Source organism: Rattus norvegicus, chromosome 8, assembly GCF_021556685.1.
Source record: "Rattus norvegicus strain SHRSP/BbbUtx chromosome 8, alternate assembly SHRSP_T2T, whole genome shotgun sequence".
Classification (NCBI taxonomy): Eukaryota; Metazoa; Chordata; class Mammalia; order Rodentia; family Muridae; genus Rattus; species Rattus norvegicus.
The window spans coordinates 73230144-73252606 of NC_141541.1; the positions used below are offsets into that span (position 1 = coordinate 73230144).

Consider the following 22463-nt stretch of genomic DNA (forward strand, 5'->3'; position numbering starts at 1 on the left):
CCCGTTGTGTTCAGTGTTCGACTGAGAGACTGCTGCAGTTCATGGTCTGAGCAGTGAGCGTAGTACCCCATCCAATGGCTAATCAGCTAGACTGCCTGGGGCCATCCTGTGCTGTGACAGCTCGTTATAGCACCAGAGTGGTAGCTCAGGGTAGGAAGTGCCATTCCAGAGGCTGCGTTCCTAGTGTAAGCTGTGGGGTTTTGTTTTTGCTTTTTTCAGAAGCTAAAATCACAGCCGGTGTCAGTGTAAACTTATGGTTAGCTTGATATACAGACAGAGACATGAAGGTCTATTTCTCAGTATCTGTATGCGAGAGTCTGCACACCTGTACTTCCGCACTCTCAGCTGAGCTGGGTGCTAGTGTCACTCTCCAAAAATAAGACAGCTTGCCTGGAGAGGCTGCTCTCCCAGAGGGCCTACGTCTGATTCTTAGCACCCACATCTGAATGCCCTCCTCTGGCCTCTGTGGGCACAGACTTGTAAGAAGACAAATACCAATACACATCAAATTTTAAAAAAGATAGCTCCTTTAAGAAATGGTTCTTCTAGAACTGAAGCAAAGGATATACGAGCTGTACCTGATTACAGAGTGCCAGAAAGTAAGGAAGAGCGAAGAGAAAAGGAAAAACACCTATAATGGTGAAGTTTTGGGAGACACAAGGCCAAGTGAGGGCCTGCAATGGCCACAACTGGGACGACGTGAAACAGTGTGAGATTACGATCCTAAGCATAGACACTGGAAACGATTCAGTAAAGAAATGGGAGGGAACACGTGAATTTCTCATGCAGAAAATTTCCAAAGGATATGGAAACAAAACTCCCTACTCTGAAAGTGTAGCCTGGACAGACTTCCCTCCAGAGAGCACAGAGGGTGGGAGCAGGACCCCACAAACACTGTCTTGGCCAGCAGGCCCAAGCTTTGTGTCATCAGTTCTGAGACTTTTGACTCTGTACCTTTGACATGTGCTAAGAATGGTACTTTACCTTCCCTGAGACCCCATCACCTTAACCTGGCCCTGAGATAACAGCATTTGAACCCCGAGTGACGCCTACCACACTTACATGATGAGCATCTACAGCCATGTGCAAGCCTGAGTCAGTGTGTAACGTGTCCCCATCCTATCAACCCCTCAGGAGCTCATCTTCAATAGTGAGGGCTTAGCCTGCTCACCTTGGCTCTCAGCTCCATTTCTGCATCAGATTCATCCAGCCAGCGATCAAAGTCGGGGGCCAAAAACAGTGGGCGCTTCTCCTGCTTGGTGAGCCTCTCCCACCAATGACTCCCCTTCTTCTGGACTGTGATGTTCACCTGCCTCTGGGTCAGCCTGTATGCCGGCTGGGAGAGAAAGCGACAGAGTTAGAACTCCTTCCCGGCACTGACTGCACTGTGCTGTGTGGCTTCACAGAGAAGCTGCATGGTGTCTCCCTCTTCCGTCCCTGCTGCTACAAGCCATGATACGTGGAGAACATCCTCAACCAAGAGCTCCTGGAAAGAGCAGCTGGTAAGAACAGCAGTGTCTTTTTCTGGCTTCTCACTCTGCCTCTATGGGAAGCCCATGACAAATTCTCAGCACCCACGCCGGGGCTGACTATTTGAGCCACCACAGAATGAGCTCCTGCACAAGAAGATTCATAGATCAAGGCAAGAAGTATGAACCTAACGCTAAAAGAAGGAAACTGCTTCTATGCTCATGAAAACCTTACAGTGAGGGCTTCAACAGCTATTGCCTGACTCTCCTCTGCCATCACTAGAATAAGAGAATACCAGACCTGGAAGCGAGCTAGAGATGTCATCTGAGCCCTTATCTAACTCATGAGGGAAAAAAATGGACGTTCATATCACAAATGATGGCCAAGCCCAGATGCAGCCCTGATGCCCTGGCTCTCCGGCACTCCCACTCCTCGGCAGCTAAACACAGCAGCATTTGTTCCACCACAACCGTGTCTGTTCCAAACGCAACAGCATCACTCCCACTGCTCCCCTTCATGTCACTTAACTACTAGTACACACTTCTTAAAGTGGAACGGTTACAAGAAAGCAGAGAACATACCTCTGGCTTCACGAGGTCTAAGAACTCCAGGTGAAATTCATAGACATTGTCTCCTTTGGCACCGTGTCCCTGAGCTGCAAATGAAAGAAATGTGGATTTTGTGAATTTAAGCACAGTAAGGCCACCCCAAACCCAGCCAGCTACAGTGCTTTGGAAAAGAAGGCAAAAGTTAACAGTTCCCATCAAAAGTGTGGGAGCATGGGAGCACGAGGGCAGAGCTAGCCAACCGCTGAATAAGCCAGACTGTGGGCAAAGGAGCGCTACACGATTACGGACAGGCTGCTCTGGACCATTTAAGATACCTTCATACGGCCTGCTACCCCCAGTACAACAGCAGCAAAAAGGTGAACAAGGAGGAGGAAGAGGAGGAGAAGGAAGAAGAGGGAGGAAGAAGGTGGAGAAAAAGAGGAAGAGGAAGAAGAGGAAGAGGAAGAAGAGGAAGAGGAGGAGAAAGGCCCAAAGGGGGCACATATGTAAAATTTAACTTTCCCATTTACTTTTATTCTAAATCCTGAGTAGAAAAAACATCAGGTATCTGTGCCATCCTGACTGGGTTAAGACAGGCTGCAGGACTTGGGTGTGGCTCAGAGGTCCTTATCTGCCAGCATGCATCAGGCCCTGGGTTCAAGTCCCAGTACAAAGAGAGAGAGGTATGGGGAGAGAAAGAGAAAGGTTAAGAGAGACAGAGACAAAGAGAACACTAACTCAAAGATGACTTTAAATTAAAACCTTCCATCCAGGGACAGAATGAAGGCAGAAGCCTGCCTGTCCTTTAGCAGTCCCAAATGCAACAGGGCAGAGGACGGGCAGAGCTGAGAACAATCCTGGAGGTAGTCACTCCATCCCTAAGCTGTGACGTGACTCTCTCTTGGTCCAGTGCCAATGACCACTAGACCCAGAGACTCCACAGGACACTCCTCCTCTACTCTTTGCTTTCTCTTGGTTCCCTCTGGGTTTCTCTTCCCTCCTCTGGCCATTTAGTTCAACCTGCCTAACACTTGCTGTAAGTGGCAACTATATTCTAAATCCATACATTCCTTAAAGTAGAACAGTTCATAGGCTGAATCCTTAAGCATACAATACCAGCACAACTCTTGGAAAACAGAACAAAGCTAGACTGTAATTTCATGGAAACATAGCAGGGTGGGTGGAATTACAGGCGAAACAGAAATTTCACTTTCCAATAACCCCGGGAAGCCAGGGCTGGCTCACACACGGAATGACATCACTTGGGAGGTAAAGACAGTAGAGTCAGGTGCTGAAGGTTTATTTTTTATTCTCAGCTACAGGGCAAGGTTGAAGCAAGCCTGGACTACTTGAGGTGCCATTTAAAAAACAAAAACAAAAACAGACAATAACTCTAGAAAACTAGAATGGCAAGAAAGGAAGGAGACTTATCTGTGAACACAGGCCCAGTGTCTTGAGCACAGCAAGAAGCCTACTGAGGAGCTACAGAAAAAACATGGGCCAGATTCTTGGAATCAGACACCATCTGAACAACAAAGTCTCAAAAAACCTGTCACCTGGGCATGGTGGACACAGGCCTATAACTCGACCCTTACAAGGTTGGGGCAGGATGTACAGCTCAAGGCTATCCTGGACTACACAGCAAGACCATGTCTCAAAAATCCTTTTAAAAAAGGAAAGACATGAGGTTGGGGATTTAGCTCAGTGGTAGAGTGTTTGCAAGGCCCTGGGTTTGGTCCCCAGCTCCGAAAAAAAGAAAAAAAAAAAAAAGGGAAAGACACGTTCCACTGGGTTGAAGACACAGCTCAGTGGTGAAGCCGTTATTCAGCATTTGGGAGGCCCTGGGGTTGATCCCCACCCACCCCCACCGCCTTCCTCAGCACACACGTAATAAGCTGTCCACCTTTGTCTCCATTTTAGTTGTCTCTTTGCTTGTTTTTTAAGAAACTGAAGGTTTATACACTTATTTTATGTGTGTGTTTGCCTGCATGTGTGTCTGTGTACTGTGTCACTGGTTCTATTTCAACTTGGATCACAGATGTAAACAGCCACTGATATGGCACAGTAATATCTGACTGTAAGAGAGCCATCTACATGTTCCAAATACTCTGATTAAAAAAAAAAAAAAAAGGGGGTTGGCCTAGCAAGCGCAAGGCCCTGGGTTCGGTCCCCAGCTCTGAAAAAAAACAAAACAAAACAAAACTATTGAGGATGGATGGAGAAACAGCTCAGCAGTTATAAATAGCTCTTGGTTCTCTTACATAGGACCAGAGTTCAGTTCCTAGCACCCACATATCTGTTCACAACCGTTTGTAACTCCAGTTACAGAAAATCTGACACACTTGTCTGACCTTTGTGGTCATGCATATACATACATACATACCATACATATATACACACACGTATACACAGTTTTAATATGTTTGCAAAGTATGGTGGCACATGCCCTTAATCACAGCACGTGGGAGGCAGAGGCAGGTGGATCTCTGAGTTTAAAGCCAGCCAGGCCTACATAGGGAGAGCCTATTTCAAAAACAAACTAAATAGGTAAGATAGGTACGTACATTGATAGACAGACAGACAGACAGACAAATGATAGAAAGAAAGAAAGAGAGAAAGAAAGAAAGGAAGAAAGAAAGAAAGATTACTTTTATTTTTTTAAAAAAAAGAGAAACTGCCTTCTGATCTATGCAGAGGGCTCCAAGCATCTGCCCAGATACTAACCTTTGAAATGCAGCACATTTTCTGAGATGCTGATAGCAGGGTTCTGTGAAAAGACACCAGAGACACAAGAGACATTTTAATATGGAGAAATTACAGTAAAGGAGAAGTTTCTTCCCCTCCTCCTCCTGGAGACTGACCTCCTACCCTATGCCTCCCCTCTAAGAGTGAGGGATCTGTGTCTACGGGTACCTCACTGACTGCTACCCCCTCCAAGGACTCTAAACTGCTCTAACTCTGCAGAACGATCAGGCTATGAATCAGTCCATTACGATGATGGCTAGGCAGGCAAGGAGCTATGTGAGGTGAATGAGGGAACAGACAGATCCCTGAGCACCCAGTGGAACCAATGACTCACTTCCTGTGAGAAGGTAGCACAGAAGCAGGCCTAGAGCACGGACAGGCAGTTAAGGGTTATTCAAGTTGAGAAGCGAACAAGCACCATGGGAACAGATGGTTTAGAACAGGGTGAGAGCCTTGTACCAAAATGAGGACAGAATTACAACAGGGCTGGGCTCACAAGAGTCAACAAATCAATTTGTGGGTCTATCAGCCTCCGACCCTAGATTCCCTCAACTTCTAACTGAAAAGGAGAATCAGGTTCAAAACTTTCCCAACTTCTCATTTATCCCCAGAAACGGGTTTAATGCACACCTTCAGCAGCCTAAAGTAAAACTAAACATTTTTCCACTGGAGAAAAGCCCACCTCCTACTGACAACTCAAGGTGGCTCTGCGAGAGGTGCTGCGTCCCAGTGTCATCTGCTTTTCTGCTTGACTCTCAGCTCTCTGTGCTCTTTCACTCACCGAAGGAAATCACCAAGGCAGAGAGAAGCCTGGAGAACTGGTGTACTAGGTCAATGGGCACACACATGCTCTATGCACAGCCAAGAGCAGCCAGAGAAAGGGAGGGAGAAACCCTGATGAATGTCGAGCTTCAGTGAACAACCTCCTGGGTAGAAGTAATGGCTTCACACAGATAAGCCAGACTGTGAACAGTCTCTGAGACAGGAGGACAGACAGAACTAAAACCTCATCCAAAACAGGACTGCAGGCAGTTATATGCCAGGGCACCACGATACAGCTTTCCAAGTACATTCCTGAGCCCTGGCCACTCTCCCAAATACTACACAGTACTTTAGATCTCCAGAAAATTAGAAGGCACAGACCCAGTGGGGAAGCATAAGATCAAAGCTTAAACCACAGTATCTGCTCAAGTACATGGACCCCAGTGCTGAGGACACACAGAAGACCCTGCCTTGATTCACTGGATTTATGCAAGAGCAGCAATATCTACCCCAATCTCCCAAGAACTCACTTGTGGGAGGAGCTGTGCTGGGAACAAGGCCCTCATCTTCTGTTACTATATTTTCAAAACCGATAGAAAGAAAAGATTTATCCCAGAAGGAACTCCTCTTCCATGAAATAGGGCAAGGATGACTGTTCTCACACTGACCACTGAAAAGGTGAAGGGCCGTAATCTGGGGTGTGTGGGGTTCCCAGTAAAAGGCTTTTTTGTTTTCTTCTGTTTTATTTGGTTTTTCACCATATTAGAAACCTAACTCAGAGCCCTGTGCGTGCTAGGAGAGTGCTCTCTACTACTGAGCTATAGTCCCCAGCCCAAGAAATAGGCTTCTATATAAATATGCTACTTATCATAGAAAGCTATACAGTTCTGAGATGCCTTAGAGTTAGGTCTTTTCTTGTGTTCCACATACTCTAATTCCATTGCATGGCAAACAAAAAGAGGTTTGGGTAGCCTCATTTTTCTCTCCTCAGACAGGTATGTCCAAACAAGGCTGACATATCTGGTCATACTACAAGCTAAGTAGTTGGCTAAACATGTTTGTGAGCCAGAGATTTCAAGTCCTAACTCAGCCATAATAGGGTGGGTCCTTCCCAGCTGAACACTGTGCATGTTAGGTTTAGCCTCTCCAAAGGTGGTGGTCATGGAAGAGTATCTTTCAGTTTAAAAAAAAAAAAAGGCTTATGCAGAGCTGAAGAAATGGCCCATTGGTTAAAAAGTGCCAGCTGTTCTTCCAAAGGACGCTGATTCAATTCCCAGCATTCACATGGTGACTTACAACCATCTGTAACTCCAGTTCCAAGGGATTTGATGGCCTTTTCTGGCCTCCTCAAGAGCCAGGCATACATGTGGTACACTGACCATATATACATAAAACAATTAAAATAGCCAGGCATGGTGGTGTATGCCTTTAATCCCAGCACTCAGGAGGCAGAAGCAGGCAGACCTCTGTGAGTCTGAGGCCAGCCTGATCTATAGAGCTAGTTCCAAGACAGCCAAGGTTATTACACAGAGAAATCCTGTCTCAAAAAACAAACAAACAAACAACAGAATCAACAGAGTTGGCCTAAAGTTTTTAATGACAGCAGCACAGCTGCACTATGGAGCTACATTAAGGGCTGGAAAAGCTTTTGTTTGTTTGTTTGTCTGTTTGTTTGTCTGTTTACTGAAACAGGGGTTGTCCCTGACCAGAAAGACCAGGCTGGTCTCAAACACACAGAGATCTACCTGCCTGTGGCTCCCAAGTGCTGGCATTAAAGACATATGCTTACTCCTACAAGGACTGAAAGATCCCACTGGCTTGGCTACTTGAACATGAAGTCATGGCTTAAGGGTCTGCCTGATGTAAACAACAGTTAGGGAGGAAGGTGAATTTGCTTCTAGCTACCTTGACCTAAGTGCAGGGAGAGATTCCCAGTGACAGTCACACATTTGGCAGATCTTGAGTTTTGATCTAAGGGACAGATCATAAGGAAGAAATTACATGCCATGCCTCTGGGAACTCTAATCTTAATTAAGCTCTAATACCCAGCACCCTGTTGGTCTGCCAGCACTGAAGTCCATGATCACTTAGCTGAACAGACATTCTCTGGGCAAAAGCCTTTTCTGACTTCTCAACCTCTCTCTGCCCCTCTCTCCCTCTACTTTTCCCTGTCTCCACGTGTGTTTGTTTCTCTCTCTCTCTCTCTCTCTCTCTCTCTCTCTCTCTCTCTCTCTCTCGTGTGTGTGTGTGTGTGTGTGTGTGTGTGTGTGTGTGTGTGTGTGTGTGTGTTTGTGTGTTTCTTTCTGTGTATGAGAGAGAGAACAGTCTCACACAGAGCCTTGGGTGACCTAGAACTAACTCACTGTGTAGACCAGGCTAGCCCTGAAGTGTTTCTAGTATTTTTATTTGATGCTTTTGTTTTTAACAGAGAGGCTGATTAGCACGAACCAGCCTTTTTCCTAAAACAAGAATAAACTTTTGCCTATGAAAAGCGCAAGGGTTGCGGATTTAGCTCAGTGGTAGAGCGCTTGCCTAGGAAGCGCAAGGCCCTGGGTTCGGTCCCCAGCTCCGAAAAAAAAAAGAACAAAAAAAAAAAAAAAAAAAAAAAAAAAAAAAGGTAGGGCTGGAGAGATGGCTCAGCGGTTAAGAGCACCCGACTGCTCTTCCAGAGGTCATGAGTTCAATTCCCAGCAACCACATGGTGGCTCACAACCATCTGTAAAGAGATCCGATGCCTTCTTCTGGTGTATCTGAAGACAGCTACAGTGTACTTATATATATAATAAATAAATAAATCTTTAAAAAAAAAAAAGAAAAGCGCAAAAGCGCATGGCTAGGAAAAGGAGCAAAAGATGGCCTTGAAGTCAACTAGACCTGGGTTCATCTTATCTTGATCATTTTTATTTTCTTCTCTCAGCCACCTTCGAATCCACAACGCTTCAATCACTGTGATTTTAAAATAATAATATTACCCAGTAAGATAGCTCTGGGTAGTACTTACAGTAAAGACTGGAGTCTCATCCTCAGGACCCACATGGTAGGAGAAAACCAACACCTTGGGTTGTCTCCTGACCTCTAAACATGTGCCCTAACATACACATACACAATATGCACACACACACACACACACACACACACACACACGCACACTAAATAATGTGGGAGGAAAAGTTAAGCAAACAAGCAAAACCACATTTGAGGACTGTTCTGGGCATTAAGTTGGAGAACATACGGGATGCTGACCTTAGTAAACACAACCTCATTGCTCTCTTCCTCCTCTTAAAACACCTAAGTGTCTATGCCTGCAGGACACTTTATATTCAAAATTAGAGCCAACATTAATGCCTCTTCCTCCCCCTTACCTCCAGAAGCTTAATCGACAGCTTCTCCCTGCGTCCATCTTTGTACAGCCCCTCAACAGTGTCTTGGAATTATTGTTTATTAGTTTCTCTGACCCTCAGGACCTACACTGCTTAATAGCAGGGGCCAGTTATGTTTGGCTCTATGTCCCCAATGCCTCAGTAATTGTTTAAGGGTATGAAATTAAAGCAACTCACCCCATTTCCACAGCCTCTGACGTAAGTGCAGAGTTTGTGAACTTTCTACCAAGCAGGCCTTCACATAGAGGGTTTCCTTCTCACTCACAGGCTCTGCCTGAGTGTGAAGGGAACCTGTGTACACAGGAGCTAACGCAACGACTGAAGCTGCAGCCTGTGAGAGGCCCTGCTTCCAAGATGAGCCTTTGGCTGACATCAGGAAACCTACCTGGCTTCCCTAACGTGTGCCTGCCATATGGTTTATGATGGGACACTAGCGTTCCTTCTGGGACTATGGGATTTTAGTATATACTAGGTGGAGTTCAGCTGGGGAACCAGCCCTTCCAAAAAACATGGGCATCCCTGGGCAGAAGCATTACACATAAGTTAATGTATTTTTCATTGCTAGAGAAAGGGGCATGGATTTTCTCTTTTACTTTTTTAAAGTTTATTTCTTTATTTAGTGTTAAGGAAAATCGAACCCAGGGTCTTCCACATGCTAGTCAAGCACTCTCACACAGTTACATTCCTAGCTCAGATTCTCTTTTTTAATCCATTCTGCCAAATCCATTACCATTCTTATTCAATATTCAAATTGCCAACAACTTGGCTAGTGGAAATCCTTCAGACTGGCTCCTGTGTCTTTCAGACATGATCTTACACTCTCTGGTGACCGCTCTTTCTGGCCCAGACTTGAGGTGGGGTCTTTCCTTAGTAGGAAGTCATGTAGAAGACATCACATGGACACGCTGCTGTAGCAGGGTCTTTGCCACTTTTTGTGGGTTGTTCTTTCTTTTACCCTATCAGCCCCCTAGCACTAGAGAAGACAGAAAAATGAACAGAAAGGAAAGAGATTCCCTGAAGAGAGTCAGAGGTCAGAAAGGTGGTGACATTAGTGTTAGACTAATTCCTGCAGATTGAGGGTTTCAAGTTCCTTGGGGCAAATTTGATCTTCATCTTCAGGATATCTAATTTCTTCTTGTTGTTGTACTTAATAAACTGTAGCCAATAACAGCCAACAGCCCAGCCTGTTTCTCAGGAGCTCTACCATTTATATCCCCTCTGCCAAGTCCCCAGAACAACAAACATCACACAGTTGCAGAAACTGTGCAGCTGGCAAGATCACACCCCTGCTAGAGCACGAGGTAAATCATAGGCAGTGCTAGGGACCGTCTGAAGCCCCACATCCCACCCACACCTGGGAGTAAAACAAAAACAGACTCATTATATTTCTGTGTTTTTAAAGAAACCAAAATTTACCGAGTGGTGGTGGTACATGCCTTTGATCTCAGCACTTGGGGGGCAGAGGCTGGTGGATCTTTATGAGTTTGAGGCCAGTTAGGTCTACAAAGTGAGTTCCAGGACAGCCAGGGCTGTTACATAGAGAAACCCTGTCTTGAAAAACCAAAAGAAAAAAAAAAAAAGAAAGAAAAGAAAGAAACTAAAATCCCAAAATTGTCACTACAGTTACCTATAGTCATCTCTTCTTCTCCTCTTCTTCCTTGTTATAAATTTAAGCTTACTTATTTTGCCACACTGGTGACTATACCCAGGGTCTTGGCAAGCACTCCATCCCAACCCATTAAGTTTACTTTTTATCTGTATGATCTAGCCTCCACTCCCACACTCTATTGAAACCACCGATGTCAAGACCATCAAAAACATGTATGCTGCTAAACCCAGTAGACAAGCCACCCCAGATTATTCAACCTGTCGTAGGCACTGGCCACGGGTGACCACATCCCACTGAAATGTCCTCTGGGACACATCTCAGAGAGCTGCCTTGGGCTACTCTTTCTGTCTCCTCTGTTGGCTCTTTTTCACTTGCTTGCTTTCCAAGTGCAGAGTGCCTGGGCACCCCAAACCTCCTGCTCCTGCTCCTGCTCCTGCTCCTGCTGCTGCTCCTGCTCCTGCTCCTGCTGCTGCTCCTGCTGCTGCTCCTGCTCCTGCTCCTGCTCCTGCTCCTGCTCCTGCTCCTGCCGCTGCCCCTGCCCCTGCCCCTGCCCCTGCCCCTGCCCCTGCCCCTGCCCCTGCCCCTGCCCCTGCCCCTGCCCCTGCCCCTGCCCCTGCCCCTGCTCCTGCTCCTGCTCCTGCTGCTGCTGCTCTCTTTCGGTTTTCGCTCAGTGTTCTGTCATAATTTGGTATCCTGAGAGCCAAATCCGGCCCACAGTGTGGTGTGCAGCCAGAAACGTGTGCTTTTGTTTCTCCTTCACTGTCTTTCTCCCCTACCAAAAGCTGTATTTTCATTTGGTTTAGGCTTTGGCAAGGTGTCCAGGGTGATTAAAAAGCTGCCTTGCAATAAGCCGTGAAGCACAATACAGAGGCGCCCTCGGGGCTGCCAGGCTCTGGAGCCTCCTCCAAAGATCTGAAAATGAGCCTTCCAATGAGCCACTCGTCCCCTGTGGAATCATCCTCATCCTCATCCTCATCCTCATCCTCATCCAGGAAGCAGCTCTGCAGGAAGTCCCAGAGAAGAGCCCTCATGCAGGCAGAATGCAGGACATGAAGATCCAAGATGACTGACTCGGCCCAGCTCTCCTCTAACTTTACCCCACTTGTCCTGAGAGGGGTCTTGAATTTATCCACTGCTGCTGTCCTCAGAAGGATTTCCCAGTAGCTTTTCCCTCCCTGTAAGTCCCACAATTTCACAAGGCTCTTTTGTTTTCAGTGCCATCTGGAAAAATTTTAATCCAGCAACATGGTTGCTCTGACAAACAAGGGAACATATCCAAAGACCTTCTAGGTCTGTGTGATCTGGCTGGAATGACTCACCTTTAATCCCTCTGCTGGAATACAGACATGCCCTTAGTGCACACCTTTAATCCCAAACAGTAAAGGTAACATTAGTTTGTAGAAGGAAATCCATGTTTGAAAGGTGACACCTAATTGAGGAGCAGACAAAGGGATGAATCAGAGAAAGATTTGACAGAATGAGTCAGAGATAGGATAAGCCCAACTCTCAAAAGAGCAGAGAAAGAGAGGCAACTTAAGAGAGCCGCAGGGGTGGGGAGGAAAAAGAGAGTGCAGTTTTTTACCAAGACGGTTTTACAAAATCAGGTTGCAGGTGAAGACAGAATGAACCTGTGAACAAGAAGGAGCCAGGAGACTAGAACAAATTGCCAGTGTCAGTTTAAGGCCAAGCAGAACAAGTCAGCCAGAAGCTGAGAGAAGCCAGTTTGAATCAGTCAGCTTGAGAGGAGTTTGGGCCAGAATAGCTGAGTTGAACCAGCCAGTCAAGAGTTCAGAAAGAACTTAGAAAGATTGAGTTTATTCAGCAGTAAGCCCCTGAGACAATACATCTGGTGAATAAAAGTTACTTTTACAACACCAGGAATGGAACCCAGGGCCTTGCACATGCTGGGCAGGTACTCTACCACTGTGCAATACCCCAGTCCTCCTGTGGCTTGTTTTTTTTTTTTTTTTTAATTGTGTGTATTTTGCCTGCATGTATGTGCATATATAATATGTATGTTTAGTGACTGCAAAGGCCAGAAGGGAACATTGTACCCCTTGGAACTGAAGTTATAGATAGTTGTAAGCCACAGTGCTGGTTAATTTTTTGTCAACTTGACACAAGCTAGAGTTATCTGAGAGAAGAAAACCTCATTGAAAAAATACCTCCATAAGATATAGTTGTAGGGTATTTTCTTAATTAGTGATCGATGGGAAAGGGCCCAACCCAATGTAGGTGGTGCCATCCTTGGGCTGGTGGTTCTGGGTTCTATAATAAAGCAAGCTGAGCAAGCCATGATGAGCCATCCAGTAAACAGTTCCCCTCCAGCAGCAGCAGCAGCAGCAGTAGGTCCTGCCTTCAGGTTCCTCCCCTGTGTGAGTTCCTGTCCTGGCTTCCTGCAGTGAAGGACTACAATGTAGAAGTGTAAGCCAAATAAATTCCTTTCCTCCCCAACTTGCTTTGGTCATGGTGTTGCATCCCAGCAATAGTAACCCTGACTGTGACAGCTGCCATGGCAGTGCTGGGAATTTAACCTGGGTCCTCTGCGGAAGCAGCCAGTGCTCTTACCACTGAGCCTACAGCCTCCGTCTATAGCTTATTAACATACAGGGCTCTGCTTGAATGTTATCTCCTTGGAGATGTTCCCAGAATACTGAAGCTGCAGAAGTCCTTGTGAAGTACAAACTTCAGATTCTTCCTGCCAATCACTCAATGGAAGCTCACATCTTAGTTCTAAGAACCTCTTACTGAGCTGGGTGTGGTGGCCATTAATCCCAGCACTAAAGGAGGCAGTCGGATCTCAACCAGCCTGCTCTACAGACAAGAGTTCCAGAACTGCCAGAGCTACACAGAGAAACCCTGTCTCAAAAACAAAAACAGAAAAACACCAACTTACTGAACACCATGCTTTCCCACAGGGATGTTCACTGACAGCAATAAGCCCACCAGTTTAGCTAAAAAACAAATGAACACTCCGGTGTATAAGAAAGTACGGATCCGGGGTTAGGGATTCAGCTCAGTGGTAGAGCAAGCACAAGGCCCTGGGTTCGGTCCCCAGCTCTGAAAAAAAGAAAAAAAAAAAAAAAGAAAGAAAGAAAGTACGGATCCAGCTTAGCGGTGGTGGAGCACCTGTAGCAGAATTTTAGCAGAGCCACTGTATCTGGCATGAGTCTGGAATGGTGGCACCTAAGCTCTGAGGTAGCGTTTGTCACTGACTGCTGCCTGAGATTTTTATGGGGTTTTACTTTTAAAGGATTCTCACAGCCTTTGCATAACAGTCTCCAGAATGCCTGGCAAACCAGGACGTGTCTGTATGGCTAAAAATTGCTTAAGGTTCTTTCAATACAACCCCGAGAACAAATAAATTTTGTTATACAGAAACTGATTTGCTAAAGATGCTTTTTGTAACAATAAAGCCCTGCAAAAGGGTTTGGGCTCAGTCCTTGAGAGGCTGCTTGAGAAGCCTAAAATCATCCTGCCTTGTCGCTCTTAGATCAATAGTTCTGTATAACCCAGAGCTCCTACAAGGCACACCTTTAATCCTAGCACTCAAGAGGCAGAGGCGGGCAGAGCTCTGAGCTCGAGGCCAGCCTGGTGAGTCCAGGACAGCTAAGGCTCTGTTGCACAAAGAAACCCTATCTCAGGGTGGGGTGTGTGTGTGTGTGTGTATGTATACAATGAGGTCCATATTTTACATATAAAACTGAGGTTCATATTTTACATATCAAACTGAGGTCCATATTTTACATATCAAACTGAGGTCCATATTTTACATATCAAACTGAGGTCCATATTTTACATATCAAAGCAGACCTGCCCTCCAGGTTCTCCCAGACATATGTGTATATGTGTGTGTGTGTGTGTGTGTGTGTGTGTGTGTGTGTGTGTGTGTGCGCGCGCGCGCATGCGTACGTGCGCTCACTCATTCGCTCTCTCTCTCTCTTTCTCTCTCTCTCGCCCCCCCTCCTCTCCTTGTCCTACTCTTCTCCTTTTGTGTGCGCCTTTTCTCCCTCCTGTCCCCCGAGCCTTCTCTTCCCACAACTCCCCTAACCTCAATCCTTGGAGCCAGTGAGCAGCTACCCAAAAAACCCTATTCTAATCTAATCTGGCCTAAATTGGATCATTTCATTGGTGAAGAAATAACCATTATACACACACACACACACACACACACACACACACACACACACACACAAAAAAAATAATGGTGCATCTTGTAATCAATTAAATCTAAGATATCATGAAACTCTACTTTTCAAAACAAAATACTGCCCTGAATTCTTCTAGCTCATATTTGGAAATTGTTTAAGAGTCTAAAACTATTATGTCCAAAGGGAGATTCTTGATTTGGGCCCAAAAAGTCTTAGGTATTTCAGTAAAATACCAATGGATCCTCTGTGCTTACATCAAATCACTACAGCTAGTTGCTGGTTACTTCCCTTCCCAAAATGAAACCTGTGGCAGAACCTTCCCCGAATGAATAAAGATTTCAGGGGACCAATCACTGGTCAAGGAGTAGGCAGGGACTTCCAGGTCAGAGAGAGGAAGAGGGGAGGCAGAAGAAAGATACTTCCTTTCGGACAGGAAGGACGATGTAGGCAGCAGAGGCCCCCAGTTCAGGTGGTGGATCTGTTGGGATTGACTACCGGAGGATTTAACTTAGAATGGCTTACAAATTAGGATGCGAGTTGCTGGGCCCGGTGATTATTGTGTTACCTATTGATTCTAAACTAAGATTGTGTGGCATTTTCCTTCATGCAGCGACTCAGCTGGGTTCCAGAGAGAGAGGTACTGCTGCAAAGAATGGGTCTGTGAGAAGTGCACCCCAGCTAGCTGTGTGAATTTGGACGTGTGGGGCTAGTGTGGCAGCAACTCGCCATGGTAACTTACTGAGCCAGGTAGAGAGATTTCAGAGCTCCCAGTCAGAGTCTGCCAGTCTTCTAGAGGCTGGAGGGATGGTTCACTGGTTACAAACACTGTTCTTCCAGAGGAAGTCGGTGTGATTCCCAGCATCTACATGGCAGCTCAGAAACTGTCTAAACTCCAGTGTCAGATCTAATGCCCTCTTGTAGCTTCCATAGACACTGAATGCACATGGTGCACAAACATACATGCAGACAGCACACTCATACACATAAAGTACAAATAAACTTTTAAAAGAAAAAAAATGGTCTTCCAAAGACATGCTTGCAATCATTCTACCCAGAGGTGGAGGCAGGAGGAAAAAAGTTCAGGGTCACCCTTAGACACAGAATCAGTTCAAACCAGCCTGGTCTACTTGTCACCCTGTCTAAAAGAAAGAAAGCAGGAGGTCCTCGAGGATTTCACATCTCCCTCGAAATGATCCACATAGCGATGGAGAGAATCCACCACTCCAAAGTGCTGGGACTCAAACGTCGGCCCTTGCCACATCATAGGCAAGTACACTACCACTGAGCTGTAGCAGCAAGCCCCTGAGTAATTTAAAATACAGACTCTAAGGGCTCATGCTTCTGCTGAAAACTCTTCAATAGTTCCCACAGCTCTACAATGAAGTGCAAACTCCTTGCCATGGCAACAAGTCTCTCCCTGACCCACATCTTTAAACCCTCCAACCTCCTCTCCTTTTCCTTACAACGCCCCACACATACTAATATCCTTTCTGTTCCCCAGGAACCCTCCACGCCCCAGTGCAAGTCTCTGCACTTGTCAGGGTGTTGTATCTCTCTCTGGGTTCCTCTTTTCCTCCTAGGTTTGGCTACTTTGTCTCTTTGTGTGTGTGATGAAGGGGATCCATCCTACAACCGGTCCAGTATCCAGTGAGTTACAAGCCCAGTCCTATTCCGTGCCTCCTGCATAACTCATTCTATCCATCCACTTCAGACCTCCTCATTTCCTCCACTCGGCCTTCCCTGACCATTCAGTCTGCCTCTGCCTTCTCGGGTCTCCCTTTATACTGCATACCGTGACCAGCACCTAGTCCATGGCCTTGGACCTAAATCAATTCAAATGACCAGGTCAGTGTACTGCTTTATGAGTAGTTTTGTTTTGTGGTTATGAACAGTGTAGAGTTTCTGAGTTTTACTGTGAAATGTTTCAAGCAATTGGCCAAACACTGAAAACTGTAGCAAACACTGCCATCCATGACTGATGTCCATTGGCATTATGCTCTATTTGTCTGTGGTTTAAAAGGAGGTAAGAAAGACACTGGTGCAGTTGCGATTAAAGTACATCTTCAACTCAACCAGACATTGCCAAAATGTTCTGCAAAAAAAAAAAAAATGCCAATTAATACTCAAACTAACTGTATTGAAGATGACTCACTGAGGGCTGGCGGAACAACAACAACAAAAAAATACCTCCTGGGGGTTGGGGATTTAGCTCAGTGGTAGAGCGCTTGCCTAGGAAGCACAAGGCCCTGGGTTCGGTCCCCAGCTCCGAAAAAAAGAACCAAAAAAAAAAAAAAATACCTCCTGTTGGGCCAGAATGATAGCCAAGCCTGACCAAGGTCTATTCCCCAGACTCAGGTGATAGAAGGGGAAAGCCAGCTCTGAAAGTTGTCCTCTGACCTCCACAAATGCACTGTGTCTCAATCTTGAGCACACACCCAGGTGCATAAGCACACGAAGTGAATGTAATCTTTCCCTTAGTTTGAGACAGGGTTTCTCTGTGCAGCCCTGGTTAACCTGGAACTTGCCATGTAGACCAGGCTGACCTCAATCTCACAGATACCTGCCTCTGCCTCCCAAATTCTGGGATTAAAGGTGTGCTCTCATAGGCCCTGCTTATTCCTGAATCTAGACAGGCAGCATTTCAGGGTCCTGGACATTCATTCACCTGCTTTCATTATCTCTTCTTTTTGTCTGCTGGAAAACACACTTACTCTTACTCGGTTCTTCATGAAAGATGCTAGGTGTTTGCCAGGGCATTTGGGGCAGGTATACTCTTCAAGCTCGCCTTGCTCGCCAAGCTTCTCCTCTAGGGCTTACATTTTGCTTCTTATGACCTTCTTCTGTGTTTCTAGTACCAGTCTCCTCCATTTTCCTCAGCAACTTCACTTCACACGGTCAGTTCCTTAACCCACTTTAAAGTGATTTTTGTGAACAGCCCAGAGGCAGAAATCTTATCTTTTTGCCGCCTGGATTAATAGTTCTCCTAATCCGATTTTCTGAACGGTTCATCCTTTCTCAATGACTGTGTAAAGCCATCCTGGTCATGTGACAATGTTTCTTATGTAGACAGGTGTGCTAATGGGTGGTGTTCGGCTTCCGTGTTCCACGAGTCTAGCTCTCATCTAAGACTTAGCATCTCGGTCATATAAACCCCACATGCTTAGCTGGCATGCTAGAACCATGTAATTCACGTAAACCTCTAAAGTCAGTTCAAACATCGAAAGAACCCTTCCTATGAATCAGATATTACTACTCCCATGTGATCACCAGCTAATAAGTGGGAAAAGGCCCAACCTCACACCTTGGATGACCTTTCTTTCTACCAGACACTTGACAAAAACAGTATCTTCCAAACTGGCTGTGTACTCTGAATACAACAGAAACCTTGTTAAATGAACACTTGCTTTAAGGACCATGGCAGCTGAGACAGAGCTGTGTACTGATGCTGCCCAGTGCTATTCTGAAATCCCCACTCCCCACTACCTCTTCCCTACTGCTCACCTCAAGCATAATGCCACCAGTGAGGTTGTTACTGTTCACACCCTGTACACATCTCTGCAACTCCAGAGACTGATGTGACAACAGGGCCGTGCACCTTGTCCTAGGGGAAGGCAGACTTGATCACCCCACACACACACACTGCTGTGGAGTTCTCAACCCTTTGAAACTCACTCATCAGCTGTAGGTTTCGCTCTAAGAGGCAGAACAGTAGTGGAAAGCTGCCCAGGAGCCCAGAACCTGCCTTAGGGACCAACGAGAGTGAGTATTCCTTAAATGGTTTGCACTAAGCAAACGAATTGCTTCATCTTGAGCGGACCCTGGGCTAGAAGTTGTTTCAACAGAGCCGGAGTAGATTAATCGAGAAAGCAAACAGAGGCAGCTCATGGCATTCACTAAATGCACAGCAAGAACAGGTCACTCTCTTATTGGCCATTACTAGCTCATAGAACAACAACCTCGGAAAAGATTTTTCTGAAAACAAGAGGAGGCAAAGGCTAATGCACAATTGTGTATAAAAGCAAACACCTGGTCACATTGCCACCAAAGACACACCAGACACCCTCCCTCTCTTGGCCAAAGTGAACACTATTTCTCCAGAACAGTTTAACCCTGTGTCTCTGAGCCTCCTTACTGTTTTTCAGAACTGCCTGTCTAACCACAGCAGCTAAGCTACAGTGAGCCACCCTTCCTTCCCACAAGCACCAATGCTCAGGTCCCATCATCAGTTTTAACACACTCTTAATAGACACTGACACACACACACACACACACACACACACACACACACACACACACACAATCTCCAAAGAGTAGTTCAATAAACTTGGTTTTAGCTACAGGTGGCCTCTCTGGAAAGTTCTCCCAGTAACAGGTAGACACGAAGCCTTCTCATCTCCGGAAGCCAGTTCCAATTCAAGGAAAGAGAGGCAAAGAATTATTTTAATACCAGGGACCTGTTTCAACACCAAAACTCAGCTTTACCAACAGATATATTCATGAACAGCCTTTTTTTGTTTTCATGTAATTTGCTTCCTTACAGACAGAATGCTCTGGAAAAGTTCCCTGTGCCCTGGGAAAGTGGAGCTTGTCTGACTCATCTCTGAAAATCTGTAGTACATTATACATAGTATTGACGTGTTCTTTAAAATTAATGCCTCAGACTAGCAGATATGAAGCCCCAGAAAGATCAAACCTCCATGGAGGCATTAGGGACTCATTCTTCCCAAAATTTCTTTAAAAGGACTTTTCTCTAAAAGAAATTTTCTCCTTTTTTCCCTACCTTCATTTTTAATATGTTTCAAACATGAATCTTGGGCATGATGGCATATACCTTTAGTCCCAATACTCAGGAGGCAGAGACTGGCAGATCTCTTTGAGTTCCAGGCTAGCCTGGTCTACATAGTGAGTTCCAGGCCAACCTGGTCTACACAGTGAACTCCAGGCCAGCCATAACTACATAGCACAACTAACTCCAAAATATAAAAATTAAAGAAAAAAACGTTTTGGGTTTTTTTTTTTTCTATTTTAGCAAGGAATCCTGTAGCAGAGTGGAGGACAACAGCACAGAACACTATTCATCCTATTATAGAAAAGCATTTATTCAGGTTTGCTTACACCTTAAATGAAATGTACTGCTTACTCAAAGATATTCTGGCCAGGATTAGCTTCATCGGTCACAAGAAGAAACTATTTACATTCCAGAAGCAAAGAGGGCACTCAAGTGGACATGGGTACCTAGACCCTGCAAGAAACTATGCCAGCTGAATTGATGAATCCAGACATGTATCTAATTTCGAGCAAGAAAGAGTTCAGAGGAGCGAGTTAGAATACCCTGTATGTCAAGGAGACTAGGGAGTAAGGATGTCTGTAGAAAGAACATTCCAGACCAAAACCACTTGCTTCACGCCTAATAATACTGAATGGTCTGGTTAGAGACATGGGACGTTTCCAGGGATTTGACTTGCTCACATTAATAGGCAAACGAGATGAAATTAATGCTTACGGTAACACGATAATTTCTTTACGCAACTTGATAAGGCTGAGCTCGCAGCCTTATAGAGGATGGAAATCATTTCCTTGTCGAGCGGGGGTGTCGATTTCCATCACTGAACGGTTGGGGGGTTGCCCCCGCCCAGCCCAGCGACTGGCCTTGAGAACGTCAATGGGCCGCTCCGGCTGGACCTCAGAGGCCAGCGCTGACGTCCAGCTACGGCCTAACAGGCCACTGTCAAGCCACACTTTAGATCCACGGAGCTCATCCCACAACTCAGAGGGCCTCGGGCAAGCCGAAGGCCGCGGGCCAGCCTCCAGGACACCGCTGTGGTTCCCCAGGATGCCTACCAGGAACAAAGGGGATACCGGGGGCCACGCGCAGAACGCCCGACGGCACCTGCAGCCCTAGGGGAAACCCGGGCGCCCCACTCGCGGCTGCCGGTGGCGCACTGCAGGAGCGCATACGCGCAGGGCGGCCGACGGGTACCTGGGGGCCCCGATCCCGCGCGCACCCCGCAGCCGGCCTTTACCTGCACGTCACTCAGCTCCACGCGCAGATACAGCTCGCGGTGTCGCTGAGCCCAGTAGACGTGCGGCGTCAGCACTTGAGTCTCCATGGCCCACGCTGTCCCGGGAGCGGGGAGGCTCGGCTTGCTGCGCCTCGTTACCTCCGCCTATGAGCCGCTGGAGCTAGCCGAACGCAGGCCGCAAACCCGCACGCTCCGCAGCCCGCAGCCCGGCTGTCTCGAGATGCTCCACGCTCGCGGCCCGCGCTTGCGCAGTGAGGACGGGGGAGGGAGCGCGGTGAGAACCCGGCGAGGGACAGGGCGGAGGCGGGACGTGGGGGAGGCTAGCGGGCACACCACGTGATTAGCGGCGGGCGCTGTGGCCTTGGGATCCGAAGCGTTCCTGCTCAGTGCTTTCCGCCTACCGTGCGTCAGGGAGGTCCTTGCACAAGAGCATGAAAGTGAGAGGCTCTTATCTACAAAGAGAGGGCGGATCGACATCGTTGGAAGAGGCTTGTGTGCAAGGAACTCTTCCAAGTTTTTATGAGTGAAAACGCAGCGTTTAGTGAGAGCCCGCTTCCTCCCTGGGCTTCAAAGCTACACACAGAAAGACAGATGAGACATTCAAGACATACATTGGTGTTGCTTTTTCCCCGTTTTCTTTCTTATTATGTAGCACTAGGTGACCTGGAACTCACTAAGTAGACCAGATCCAGGGACCCGCCTGCTTCTGCCCACTTAGTGTTATGATTTAACTCGCATGGCCTCAGGCTTCCTGTTTTAAGAGAGAAGGTTTCCTTTCACTGCCCTTGGTATCGCTAGCTCAGTTCTGAGCATTTAAGGACCCATGTGCTCAAGGCTATAACCCCAGCTCCTTGCAGTGTTGTCTGTTTCTAAGTTTTTCTGCAAAGAAGCACAGCTATTATGGACCTATCTCCAGGCCACTAAATAGAGATCAGTAGAAGGACTGTATCTGAGTTGGTCGAGTATTTGTCTGGCATGCATGGAGCCCTGGGTTTGATCTCCAGCACCACTTAAATCAGGAAGAGAGGTGAAGACTCGTAATCTCAGCACTTGAGAAGTGCAAAGTCATCCTTAGTTACATACTAAGTTCGAGGCCAACCTGAGCAAACAGAGGAAAAGGAAATAAAGGAAAGTGTATCATCCAGACTACAAAGTGCAAGTAGGGTAGGGTGGGGGAGATTAGACAGCAATGCCAAGCTGAAACGGGGTCGGGGTGGGGGATTTTATGATGGTGTCAGTCAAATGAAAAAGAAACAAGACTGTCCTGTTAGCATTCTGTCTAAGCTCTGCCCCGCAGCTACTTGGCAATAGCCAGGTATGCCTGACACTAAAAAAGGGGCTGTTTGCCCCCACCCCCACTTCTTGCTCCTCTATTTCTCTTGTTTCCTGCCCCCACTCTTTCCCCATTCCCTTACCCCCTCTCTCCACTCGATCATGGCCTGCCTCTACTTCTCTCCCTCTCCCCCCTCCCTCTGCCTCTACTACCCTCTTAACTCCCCTCCCCATGCCCTGAATAAATTCTATTCTACACTATACCATTCTGTGGCTGGTCAAAAGAACCAACCGCTCTTTAAAAGTCACCCTTGTCAAGTTGTCACAGGAATTTCACCTCCATTGGATAAAACTCCTACCTCTGGCTCTTCTCAGGCTGCAAGCTCTCCCCAAGCAACCTCTCCTCATCTCACCTTTTGAACTCATGTATGGATGTCTGGTCCTAACCTGGTCTTTTGCAAAATGCTCTCCCCTGCCAGACCATCTACTCATCCCATTGCTTT

The 22463-nt window shown here is 46.6% G+C and overlaps 1 protein-coding gene across 1 annotated transcript in view; it reads right to left on the minus strand.

The window, feature by feature from the left end:
- Hacd3 (3-hydroxyacyl-CoA dehydratase 3) overlaps nt 1-20976 on the minus strand; it is a 37163-nt gene extending 16187 nt beyond the window's left edge. The window contains 4 exon segments of the mRNA NM_001106831.1: nt 1172-1336; nt 2052-2125; nt 4743-4785; nt 20689-20976. Coding sequence (NP_001100301.1) covers nt 1172-1336; nt 2052-2125; nt 4743-4785; nt 20689-20775 — 369 coding nt within the window. The 5' untranslated portion in view covers nt 20776-20976.
- Between the last annotated feature and the right edge of the window lie 1487 nt (nt 20977-22463).